Here is a 13,221-nt window from a genome sequence, read left to right as displayed (position 1 = left end):
ACCATAGCAAAAAAAAAAAAGAAAAAAAAAGAAAGAAAATGCACACCCTCACACCATAATAAATGGTAAATGTACCTTTAGAACAGGGGTAGGCAATATAAAGAAAATGAAGAATAACATTTTTACTTTAAAGGGACAATAAGTAACTTTTTAGGTATTTTATTATCTAAAATCAATATTTTTATTCATAAATATGCCCTCAATGGTGTACAAATACCTATGCCAATGTTTAAACTAATCCTTGTAAATGAAGAATTTATTATCTTTATATACATGGGACGGGTAGGTCGACGGAGGCTTCCATGTAGTTCCGCCATCTTGCAAAACTATAATAGCAGAGAGGGACAAAAAGTACTAAGCCAACGCGTTTCCACAGCGCGTTTTCGGTCAGAGCCAGAAACGCAGGTGCAGAGCAGTGAGAGGCGCTTGAAACTGCACCGGCAAGTTTAAAAGTCTGGATTGCATTCTTATTATGGACCATACATATGCCGCGCCACAGGAGAAGAAAACATCGTCGCCAAAACAGTCAAAAATAGAACGTAAAAGGAAACGTGACCGTAGATTACAGAAAACAAGAGTTAATGTCGGGGAAGCTTTTTCTAGGTGGAAAGAGCTAATGCTGGATAAAGATTTCAAAAGAGACGCTGAAGTGGCCAGTTTTCTTCTCGACAGGTAAGTCAGTGTTACAGTCTATATTATAATATTTTTTTTATATCTAACAATGCATATAATTCAGAAAATATAACGAATAAATTAGACATAACTACTAATTACAATATTTCATGTTTTCCACAGTCAGTAATTCATACTGTAACATTCGTTTGTTAGTTGTCATGTTGCAGTTTGTTTGAAATAACACACCTGTTCACCTGAAGGAAAACTCGACGAAGTGCTATTAGAATACATCCTGTCAAAGCTTTTTGGTACATATCGCCTACCGTAGATGCAATGCGCATTTGAAAAAGCGAGGCGCTGGAGAGCAAAATTAGTTTGAATGCAAAATACAATTTCACCACTAGATGGGAGTAATTCCTACTCAGTGTCCCTTTAAGTTTAAAAAACATTGCTTATGCACAAGATGCTAAAAAAGCAATGTTTCCAAAGACTTCCATCTAAAACATGTTTGCCTATAGAACACTATTGAAAATGGTACACAAAAAGGTGTTCTATGTGAATGGGCCCTTACTGTAAGAATTAACATCTTAAATTCCACAGAGAAAGAAGCATAAACTATTAATTGTAGGTTATTCCAAAGCTGTCTGCACTTGGCATGTACCCTCTGAAAAAATGGAGCATGCAAGTCAGCTGTGCTTTTGGATAATTGTTGGCTAAGGGTGACCGCTGTAATATAAAATCTTAATTTCACACTCATTAGCCGGGAATGAAAACTCGTACATATCTAGTTTACTGAGTGATACTGTGAGATGCTGAGAAACTTTCAGCTGTGGGAAATTTGGTTTTATGGTTTAGGAAATGTTTCTCTTCATGTATGGACAAATAAAAGATGCCGGTGTTGCGTATATGTCTTGTGCAGAGATATACAGATACATTTGAAATGCATTGTGTAATCTTATTCAGATAATGCTATTAGGGATGTGGCTAAGGAGGGTATCCATTCTTTAAGGTCTGGTGGTATTTAAAATGTCCAAACATAAATGGGAAGAGTTCCTTATATGCATGTCTAACCTACACGTGTTTAATCATGCATTCTGTATAATGCTGAAATATATAACCAAAATAGCTATGGCCCTCTTTGGTGTGTCATTCAATTGCTAATATAAGCAGGCCCAACAGAACAGTTACACTCAAGAGGCAGTCATACAAAGTTTCCTATAACACAGCTGAACTGACATCTGCCAAGTAAGATGAAATAAATATCATTTTAATTTGCTAAGCATGTGCAATGCGTACATGTTACTGCATGATAAGAGAGACAAATGAGAGCACAATGTGATCATGTGAAACATGAATAGATGTGTATTTTTCCTTCACCCACAGCCACAGGGTCCCAGGGATTGCCCCCCATCCTGCAGATGTAATGCAAAGTGCTGACAGCTGTGGCCAATGTGCAGCGAGCGTGTGTGAGAGCGCTCTAACCAAGCAGAAACCCAATATCTCTGTGAAATGACCAGTGGATTAAGAGCGTTTGATAAGCCTTCAGACATTTCTGTTTGCTTAAGAGCATGTGGGAAAAAAAGCATTTAAGTGGACCGTGGTTGACCACTGAACTGGAGAAATAAGAAACTTACGTTTTTCACAATATTTTACTAACTATTCTAATTGAAGTATAGCTAGGTTGGTTTGGGTTACAATAGTGTAAAACAGGTTGTTTTGGAGAATGCCTTGTAATTTGATTCAATGCATTTATTTTATATTTATTATTCTTTACTTAGGCTATTTATTTAATTGTTTATTATATGCAATGTAAAGTAAAAAGTAAAAGTAATGATTATTAATTATTTAAAATACAGATAAAAACATATTTCCATGATTTAAGCTGATTTATTGAGAATTGGTGCATACATTTAGAATCAAAATGAAGAATTTCATAATGACTATTTATTTTGCATCAAACACTTAATAATAAATATTAAATTATATATGTGTGTGTGTCCGCATGCATTTATTGTGCATGTATTCAGAATTTTTAATAAAAATGTAATATATTATTTGCATATATGCCAAAAAATACAGTAAAAATAGTAATATTGTGAAATATTATTACAATATCAAATAACAGTTTTCTGTATTAATATATTTTCACATTTAATTTATTCCAGTAAAGCTGAATTTTCATACATTTTATTTCAGCCATTGCTCTAGTCTTCAGTGTCACATGATCCTTCGGAAATCATTCTAATAAGCTGATTTTGTGCTCCATTATTAATAATATCTTCTGTTATAATGTTGAAAACAGCCTTTGCTGCTCATTTTTTTATATATATATATATAGAAACAGTGACACATCTTTGAATAATAGAAAGTTCAGTGAGCAGCATTTACAAAACAGGAATCTTTTACAACATTATACAAGTTTTTACTGTCTCTTTTGATCTATTTAATGTGTCCTTGCTGAATAACAGTATTCATTTCCCAATGTTTTGAAACGTAGTGTGTTACTGTATCCACAATATATTAAGCAGCTACATTGATTAAAAACATAAATGTTTCTTAAGCACTAAACCAGTGTATCAGAATGATTTCTGAGGGATTGTGTGATTATTTTGATTGAATTGTTATTTATTAAATAACAATAAACCAATAAATAACCAGATCTGGAAGCTGTTTTATGTGGTGTAGTTAAAAATCTCATGGTGTTAGTTCTTGGCAGATTCTATAGAATCATACTGCATAGGTTTTCAGTGCCACTGTGTCAAGCTGTCTTGCCAAAAGTTAGATGGGGAAAAGGGGCGGAGAAATGTCTGATCCAGAGTGACCCTGCCAAACCTTAAATGTGCTTGGTACACCACAGAAAAAGCTCTGAGATGCTCAGAGAAGACAGGCAGAAGATACAGTCTGCTTGGTTGATTGATTTCACTAATGACCTTGTATTGATGCGCCTTTTTTGCCTGGGCTTCTTTTACAGAGATTTAAAATTTAGGCACCACCTGTTGCTCTGAATCTACAGCAAGGCCACTGAATATCATATACGACTGGAAAGCCGGAAATCGAGTTCTTTGCTCTGAAGCAGTTGTAGGCAAGATGTCCACGGGTTCGGTGAGTGATCCTGAAGATCTCCAGGAGCTCTCAATCACTCACATGGACACACGTTCTCTAGAAGACTCAGAAGACGAGTTTAGTATCGATGACAGTCTGAAAGCAAAGACCAAACATCCTCGAGCTGCTGCCAACAACAACAAGCAACAAATGAAGATGGGGAAGGATGGCAGACAGTCTCAGAGAAACGCAGCTAACGCCAGAGAGAGGGCACGCATGAGGGTTCTGAGTAAAGCGTTCTCGCGGCTGAAGACCAGCCTGCCGTGGGTACCGGCGGACACCAAACTGTCAAAGCTGGACACGCTGCGTCTGGCATCCAGCTACATTTCTCACCTCAGACAACTCTTGCAAGAAGACAGATATGAGAACAGCTTCGTGCATCCCGTGAACTTGGTATGAGTGAGTGTTGTCTGAGTTTATCGCAGGATTTCCATCTGGTCGAGAAGATTTATTGTTCAGTATTACTTGTAAAACATATCATCTATACTCAGTTTTGTTAAACATATAAAATATATACTATTAACAAAAAAGTAAAGCACTTGCATTGAACAAAGTGTACAAAGAGTGACTGGTTTGTCCTTGTTTTGTGTCCATTTCTGTTCTTTTTTTATTTTATTTTATTTTTTATCACTGTTGTTGTAACGTATTGGGAAGCCAGAATGTGTATCCATCAACAGAAACATACATTAGCTGAACTTGATATCTTTAACAAGCTATATTAAAGATGCATTGTCATATTTAAATTGAGAAGTGCATGCCGAACCATGTGTGGAGAACGGTACGATGTGTTTTTTGTTTTGTTTTTGTTTTTACCAAGAACCGTTATACCCCTAAAATATGTACAGTATTTTCTTTTTAATATTCTGTATTAAATATAAATAAAATACATTTTACAACTATTCATAATTATAGATAATACTGTACATATGTTTTTATATATTACAGTAACCGCACAAATACTGTATTAAATGTATTAGATGTAGTTTACCATTTCATTAATTTATAATTTATTTTCAATTATCATGTAACATTTATATTGTTAACCTGAAGTGTAATTACCTTGTTAAACTGAAGTCTAATTGTTAATATATATATATATATATATATATATATATATATATATATATATATATATATATATATATATATATATATATATATTTTTTAATTAAAAATAAATATAAAATTAATACTTTACAGCACACTTAGCATTACATGCATTCTCGTCTGCATCTTATGGCATTTTACCAGCAATGTGTGGCTGACTTTTTTATTCTTTTTCCACAGACCTGGCCTTTTGTGGTCTCGGCACGATCAGAGGACACCAAAGACATTTCAGCAGCGGTCAGACTATGTGGAGCTACAGCATAAACATCTGGCACCTCTCTGTCTTTTATCCCCTCCATCTCTCTCTCTCTCTCTCTCTCTCTCTCTCTCTCTCTTTTTACTGTCTGTACTCATGCACTTCCTTTGAACTTACATCAATGGACATTATGCATTGAATGCAACTGCATGTTGAACATACAAGTAGTTAAACAGCAAAGTCATTGCACACAAATCTGTGCTTATATACTGTATAGCCAGATGTTTTTATGCTCATTACTAGAAAACCAAGACATATATTACAGATATTACTACAGACATTATATTAAGTGTTCAAATATTTGAAATGTTGTCTGTGTTTAGCAACTCTTGTGAAAAAAGAACAATTTGCAAAGACAGGGAAGCACACTGAAAATCACTTTTATTGTTTTAAGGCATTATTATTGTTGTAATATTTCTAACCATCCAGCAGACATTTAAAAGGCATATTTTGGCAGGACATTTTCACCTTGTGGAATCTGCTTTGGTTTTTAGAGATTTTATTTTTCACTAAGCAGCAATATGACCTATGTAATTAAGGCTAGATGGAATAGAACACAAAATATGCTCGATGTCTTGACATTTGTCCACATGTTATACTCCAAAGATTATTTATGATTGCGATATTTGAGGCTTGTTACTATTTTTTCTTTGTATGTGCTTATATTAATGAATCACTCATTCAACGAATGTCTACACAACTTCAGCAGGATGCATCTTATGTACCAGCTCAGCTAACGAAAATTTATTCGAAGAACATTTTGAAGACATTAAGTAATGAAAACTCTATATATATATATATATATATATATATATATATATATATATATATATATATATATATATTTTTTTTTTTTTTTTTTTTTTTTTTTTTTTTTTTTTTTCTCTGAACATATTTTCTTTGTTATGTGAATGCGAGTGGAAACATTTTGGCAATGTTACTTTTTAATATTTTTTCAGTTATCTGAAACTAGTAAGTATGGTAAACAGTTAGGCTGATGATATACAGGGCAACTTTCAAGTATCATCAGCCAGACAACCATCCAACTAATGTTTCAGAAAAACGTTCCATGAATGATGTGTTAACATTTTGAGAACGTTATTAAAGACCACATCTCTTTGAATGAATTTTTGAAGCGTCATAACTTTGAGAGAACTTCTGAGACTGTTCATCTTACCTGGGAAATGAAGTCATTTTTTTATCACTACACACACGTTACTTGATCAAGTGTATATCTCATTTATCGTGCTGAATATGTTTGTTCATCTGTATAGTTTCTGCTGTAATTAAGTTCGTGAGAAATATTGCACATAAATTGTAATGTGTCACTCTTCTCAAGAGGAATAACAATGATGAATGTACACGGTTAATTCATTTTCATAAAGTCCATATTGTGTTTACTTTGTAAGTATGTAAACTAAAAATAATTAATTTTTTTTAAACTCTACAGTATGTGTAGAACCCAAATCAAAATTGTGTGAGCTTGTGCCCATGTGCTCATTAGAATGTGTGCGGTTTGAAGAGGAAGCCGACTTTTCATCACGTTTGTGGAGGATTGCAGCTGTCGTGCTGTTAGTTTCCCAGAGCACTGAACTGGTCCCTTGAGGGAGTCTCACAGGAGATGAAGCACTCTGTCAGGCAAGGACAGCTCAGAAACGGCTCTCACGTTCTCCACCGCTGCTGCAGAATGAGCGCTCTGGGGTTCACCGAGCTTACAATGAGGAAAGCATTATCCGACTGCTAGAACTCATGACTTCAAAAACCAATGTGATTTGTCATCCTCTTCTACCTGCTGCGTTAATACATCATTATATCAGAACACAACTGGAATGTAGAGTAGAATAGCCAAGTATTCAATGCGTGGATAAAGTCTGCAGATGCATTTCACGCATCATTCATATCTGAAAACTGTTTAAAATGTAAGACTAATAGACAAGGAAAAGTCTTAATTAATAGTTCCATCTAGTGGTGACAGAGCTTTCTGGCCACATGATACATTAGCTCTTAACCAGGGGCCAGGGGGCCACCAGGGGACCCAGGAAATTATTTAAAATTTACATTTTAAAATATAAATAAAAACGTTAAAATGCTATTATAAAGGTTCTATATAAATTTCTATCTATTATAAAAAATCTATCTATCTATCTATCTATCTATCTGTCTGTCTGTCTGTCTGTCTGTCTGTCTGTCTTAGTATATGTATAAATGTATAAATATATACAATTGTTCATTAATTCATTAAATTAGATGGCCAAACAGGCAAGGTCAACCTTAGAGGATTATTTTTTTATTATTATTTTTTTTTATTAGCCTATATTTCTCATTTGTTATTATTTGTTCTGGATATCGCACTGAAACAAAGGATTGAACAAAAATATATATAGATATATTACAAATACGATGAAAAAGATAGAGTGTCCTAATTTGATTTGGATTATATTTGTTATTGTGCTTCTATCGTCAGTTTTGGTCAGATTCTGTAGTTGTATTCATAGCCAGCAGAGATCGCTATTGATCCACAATAGCTACGCATTAGCCACAACAAACTTTTGACACTCTCTCCGTCAGCAAGGTTTTTGGTGTTTCATTTTAAGCTTGATAGTTTCCTAATTTACACTGGCTAAACTTAGCAAACTGCCTTTCTGTAGACCTACTGGTGTGTGTTTGTAAGGAGAGTGAAAGTGTCTAGTAGATTTAATGACCTTCTTGAAATACTCTTTATGTTTAGCCAGGTGGAACACATTTTTATTAATGTGGAGCTATGTTTTCGGGTATAAACTTATAAGGAAATCCAATTTTGTTGTGTGTGTGTGTGTGTGTACCAAAAACACATTTCAGAGACCAAATTTCCATGAACAGGAAGGAACTGTAGGTCCAAAGCCAAACAGCGCAGTTCACTGAGGCTTTCTTTGTAGTTTAACCAAAAGCACTTACTGCAAACCCACGGCAAGCCAAGATTCAGAAAACGCTCTTTGAGGATATAAAAGACATTCTGAGATTGTTTGTTATCTAATATCTATTCACTCAGCAGCAAGGAGGAAGAAAATGTAAAACAAGGCCTATTACTTTGCATATCAGTTTAGCATCTGCTTTATTTTGGTTTCACTCAAAACATGTAGGTCATTTAATCTGGTGTCTTTGTAAGCTTTATCTCAAGAATCTTTTGGGGGAAAATAAATAAAAAATTTGTACAACAAATATCACTATCACTTAACTGACCAATGGCAGCATAGGCCAAAAAATAAAAAATAAAATCAATTCCACACAGTACACTTTATTACATTTTATCTGTTTGTGTCTGTAGATTAACTGCAATACATATCTTTAATGTATTTTTTCTCAAAATATTTTTTTCTCATGCACTGAGCCAAAAGGTTTACTGTTTTATTCCCATCTTCTGAAGGTTTTTACTGAGGGGTTTGTTTGTTTATTTATATATTTGTCCATGTTGTTTGTTCATATATCATTTTCACAATTTAGAACATTTTATTCATTAAAACATAGAGAGTTTTCTAGCTGTTAATAGTTTGCTTATTTTTTTTGATATATGGAGAGATATAAAAGGATATCCAAAATCCCTTTTATAAAAAACATTTAACTTTATTCTGTAAACAAAATGAAACTTAAACCAAATGTTCATATTTCTGTTCTGGAAGTGTATGCAAATGTGTGCAAATGTAATGCCTCATTTACTTTTTCAATCATAACACAATACAAAAACATCTTAAATGTACAGTCTTAAATATAGCTACTTTAATTAATCACCCACTGAATTATGTGATATTAGTTTATTTTACCCTATTTTTCTGTGGTGTCTTGCCTTCAAATTAATACGTTGACATGAAATATTGATTTGAGTGAGAATTATTTTATTATTTTACAAGCACATTATCTTAAACTTAAAAATCTTAAACTTTTAATGTAATTATGTTCTATAACACATACACACCCAAACACATATAATGATTTAATCCCTTGAAAGGCCTGATAACATCATCGGCCAATCAGAATCAAGTATTGTAGAAAGCCTCATAATAGAATGTTCTGTGTTAAATCAGACTCTCGCCACACTCTTACCTTGAAGATGGCTTTCTTTGCACAGTGCCAAGTCACAACCATGCGCTTAGTGTAATTCCTAACTACATCCAATATGTAGCATCATGAAACATGTCAGACTGTGAGAAAGTTTGGTGGAGCGCTGAAGGTCACTGTGAATATTACAGGGTGTGTGATGAGCTTGGCTGGAGACTTCCTGCTGGGCTGGAGGGGGGAGATGACACGGTTTCTTTTAGGCAGGTGATAGAGTTTCCGCACAAGAGCAAGGCTCTCTATCTCCTGAGAGAATGGAGCCTCTTTGTGGCTGGATGTGCTCACAGAGGAAGGTCAAACCAGGGAAGGGAGGGGTGATGAGGTTGAGCATTGACAAGAAAACATTTAATCAGATATTCCCCTCTTCCTATTGATTCGTTGCCCAGTCGTACCTTTCTCAATTATATTCGAAGTTTGAGGGGTGACGTTGGCAGCGTCGTTTTTATGCAATGGCCTGATTAGGAGTGTGATTCAGGATACTGATATTTTCTCGCAAGGTATGCGTTGTTCTTTTCTTGTAGTTTACAAGTAAAGGGTGGGGACTGCAGCCATTGTGGAGCGAACAAAAGTGTTTAGGTGAGGTGCTGAAGGGCATTGTTGTTCACAACGCCACACATTTTGCTATTCTCCAGGGCTAAGGTGTGTTTGGGAATAATGTCACCTGTGAAAATGTTCCAAGTGTCGTTTTTCACAACACGGAGATGGTACAAAATATAATAAAGGATGCAACAGAAAAACAGTACAGAACATAAACGATGCCTCATTGCATGCCATTCAGAATTGAATCGAGAATGCAGTAAAATTATACAGTTTAGTTATAGAATTTCATTTGAATTTGAATCGAGGTATCAAACATTCCGAAATAATAAGGGCAAATGTTATAAGTGTAATTTTAAATAGAAAAGTAAGGTTTGACAAACTTTTCATGCTGGCTTAAAAAGTTTAAAAAAAGTTTGTAAAAAGTGTCTTGAACTTTGAAAGCTTTGTAGATGCTATGCAAAGACAGATTAGTCCTTTTAAAATGAAATAAATTTGTCTTTAAATAGACAGTTAATACAAAACTGAAAATTTGTCATCATTTACTCTGTTCCCACAGAGTCTGCAAGAACATGCATGGCATGCAAGAAGAAATTAATAAATTGTGTGCATGATTTACTAATTTGATCCCTCGATGTACTAAAACATGCACACAATTACTACTTCCATTGTGTGAACAATTTACTAATTAATTCTCTCGATTTATAAATCATGTGCACAATTTAGCAAATCGAGGGAACAAATTAGTAAATCATGCGCACAATTTATAAACCGAGGGAACAAAATAGTAACTAGTGTGCACAATTTTGAAATCGAAGGAATGAAATAGTAAATCGTGCACATGATTTAGCCTACTATTTTTTTTCCTGCATGCCATGTGCTGGGCTCTGTACCCTCCAAACCAATTTGGCTTTCTTTCTTCTGTAGAACACAAGAGAAGGTACTTCTGAAGAAATGGCCGAATAATTGAAGATGTTAAAAATATTTTAAGATATATTTTGAAAAACTGTTTTTATCCATACAGTTAAAGTCAATTGGGTCCAAAACAGCATTTGACCCAACTGGCTTTCATCGTGTCATCAAAAAACACTGAAAAAAATAAAAAATAAAAAACAATAGAGGCTAGAAACAACAGGGTGACAGAATTTTCGGTTTTGGGTGAACTATCTTTTTTTTATGTAAATATACATATTTACCCAACTTATGGACAAGGGTGGAAAACACTTCATTTCCCACAATGCTTACCAGACTCTTCTAATCAATTTGGAATTCCACTTCCTTCAATTCCGAATCAAATTCCAGTTTTGCTTCCTGTGTGTTTTGGCCAGACAATTCAAATTCCAATTCGAACTCTTGACCTATTGCTCATCCCTGAAATTGAGATGTTTTTGTACTCACTTATAAGTCACAGGTATGTCCAGAATGGGTGAGGTGAGTAAAATTTGACAGACACCTGCATGCTTTATGAAATACGAACTGCAATTTTTTCTCTTCTTTATGGGACAGTTTCATTACAAATATCTCTTGAAAGGCTTTCATGCAGTGAGCCATTTCCCCTCCAGACACACACTGTCTCATCCATCAAGTGACGCTACAATCATGGCCACAGGTTGACAATGGGGATAATATTTTTTCTTCCACAATGGCTTTTGGTTCCCTCCTTTTGGCAAGATTCTGGCTACTATAAATACTCTGTATTCCCATCGAGGTAGTTCACAGACACTGCTCGGAGCAAAGATGAGGCCTAGAGTGGCTTCAGGCCTGAACTGTCAGCGCTCCACAGGGATTAGTAAGTCACAGTCACTGTATTGTTCTCCAGGCTACAATGGGCATACAGAGTTCTGGCCTTTGTCTCGGAGTCCGTTGTGAACATCAGAGATGGTAACAAAGGTGTGACACACCTGTGAATGTGGATTAAACTCTTCCTTTCCTCTCTTGTTCCTGTCTTTTCTCAGATTCATGGCTATAGCCTTTGGCAGTGTCCACCACACCAAACAAAAAACTTGCTATAGTCATGAGTTCCTTAGTAGTCATTTGGTTCCAATGGTTCCAATGAGATATTACACTCATATATTACTATGACACCCTTTTTTATACATTCTACTGACATTTGTGATGGCGGACGCCAACATGATTTGTTTTCAGGTGACGTAACAGTCAGATGGGGAGGGAGTGAGGTCTTATTTAATGGCACTGACCACCTCTGTGGGTAATTAAAACAATAAAACACCCTCACGGAGAATTCCCGCCAATTCATTCGGCGAACAAAAACAAATTTCCCACTAATTTTTTCCTCCGTAACCATTAGTCTTATTTTGACAAGGCAGGAATAAGCCAGGACTTCAAAAAAAGAAAAAAAAAAAGTCTGTCATAGGATTTGATGGAGATGTCTAAACAGCTAGGACGCTAATTCAGCGTAGTGTTTTTCTCCGCTGTGAACTTTTAGTGACCGCATCAGAGAAATTTTACGGACATCAGGTACAATGTGTAGTCCGAGGAGATTGTGTTTGACAAATTCATTATAATTACTCAATTTTGTTTCTTTGAATGGTCAAACAAATGACATAGTTTTAAATGACAAGTTGAACCCTTATACAAACAGAGTATGAAAAAATATATACATATTTAAAACTTAATGAGTCCAATAAAAAAAAAAAAAACGAAATTCCAACATTTAAGAGCTATCAGGAAACAATGAGGAAAATCGTGGCAAAATCGAAGACTGTGCAGTGTTTGACTTGATATTACCACACCATAAACAATCATCGCTTTCATAATTAGGAGTTTCTACAGCTAGGGACACTTTTGGGCCTGTGGACTTTTATAAAATAAACTCTCTCAAAACTCTCTTTCACACTCTCACTAGTTTATTTAATTTGTCTACTAACGGTGTCCAACTGTGCATATACACGTCACAAAAGAATTCTGTCATTTAAAAAAAAAAATAATTCTAAGAAGTCAAGAAGTATTTCCACCACATCTTTGAAATAAAACAGTATTGTCTTTGTATTGCTATGGCATATTCCTAGGTAGAATTTTTAAGTACCTTAAATATGCACAATTATATAATATTTAGGATTGAGGTTTAAGGCAATTTTAGGTTTTTGAAAGAGGTCTCTTGCTCACCAAAGACGATGAAAAATACAGTTTATACAATACAATACTATTTTAAAATGTAATTATTCATCTGATGGCAATGCTGATTTTCTGTTACAGTTTTCAGTTTTATTTTCTTTCAGGGATATTTGATGGATGGAAAATCAATTAACACAATGTTACTTTTAATATAGGCCCACTTAATGCTTAGTTGCTGAAGAAAATGTGTTAATTTCTCCAGCAAATATGCAGGTATACAGTCTCTATTCTTACTTTTCAACCGTATATTTAGAAAAATACATAAATAAATAAAAAATATTGAGGCATGAGAGTGCCCAGGTTTGAAGAAAAATGTCAGACTTTGGGTGGACACAAAATAAAATCTTATATATTTTTGATGATGGAGGGACCAAAGGCAT

At 34.6% G+C, this 13,221-nt stretch overlaps 1 protein-coding gene across 1 annotated transcript; it reads left to right on the top strand.

The window, feature by feature from the left end:
* Window positions 1–3,587: 3,587 nt before the first annotated feature.
* Window positions 3,588–5,354, top strand: LOC127946570 (transcription factor 21-like). The gene is made up of 2 exons (XM_052543238.1): window positions 3,588–4,110; window positions 5,005–5,354. Exons 1-2 carry the CDS (start codon window positions 3,703–3,705, stop codon window positions 5,086–5,088), a joined length of 492 nt encoding a protein of 163 aa, XP_052399198.1. The 5' UTR covers window positions 3,588–3,702; the 3' UTR covers window positions 5,089–5,354.
* Window positions 5,355–13,221: the final 7,867 nt, after the last annotated feature.

This window comes from Carassius gibelio, chromosome A24 (assembly GCF_023724105.1).
Source record: "Carassius gibelio isolate Cgi1373 ecotype wild population from Czech Republic chromosome A24, carGib1.2-hapl.c, whole genome shotgun sequence".
Lineage (NCBI taxonomy): Eukaryota > Metazoa > Chordata > Actinopteri > Cypriniformes > Cyprinidae > Carassius > Carassius gibelio.
This window is presented reverse-complemented; position numbering and strand designations above follow the sequence as displayed.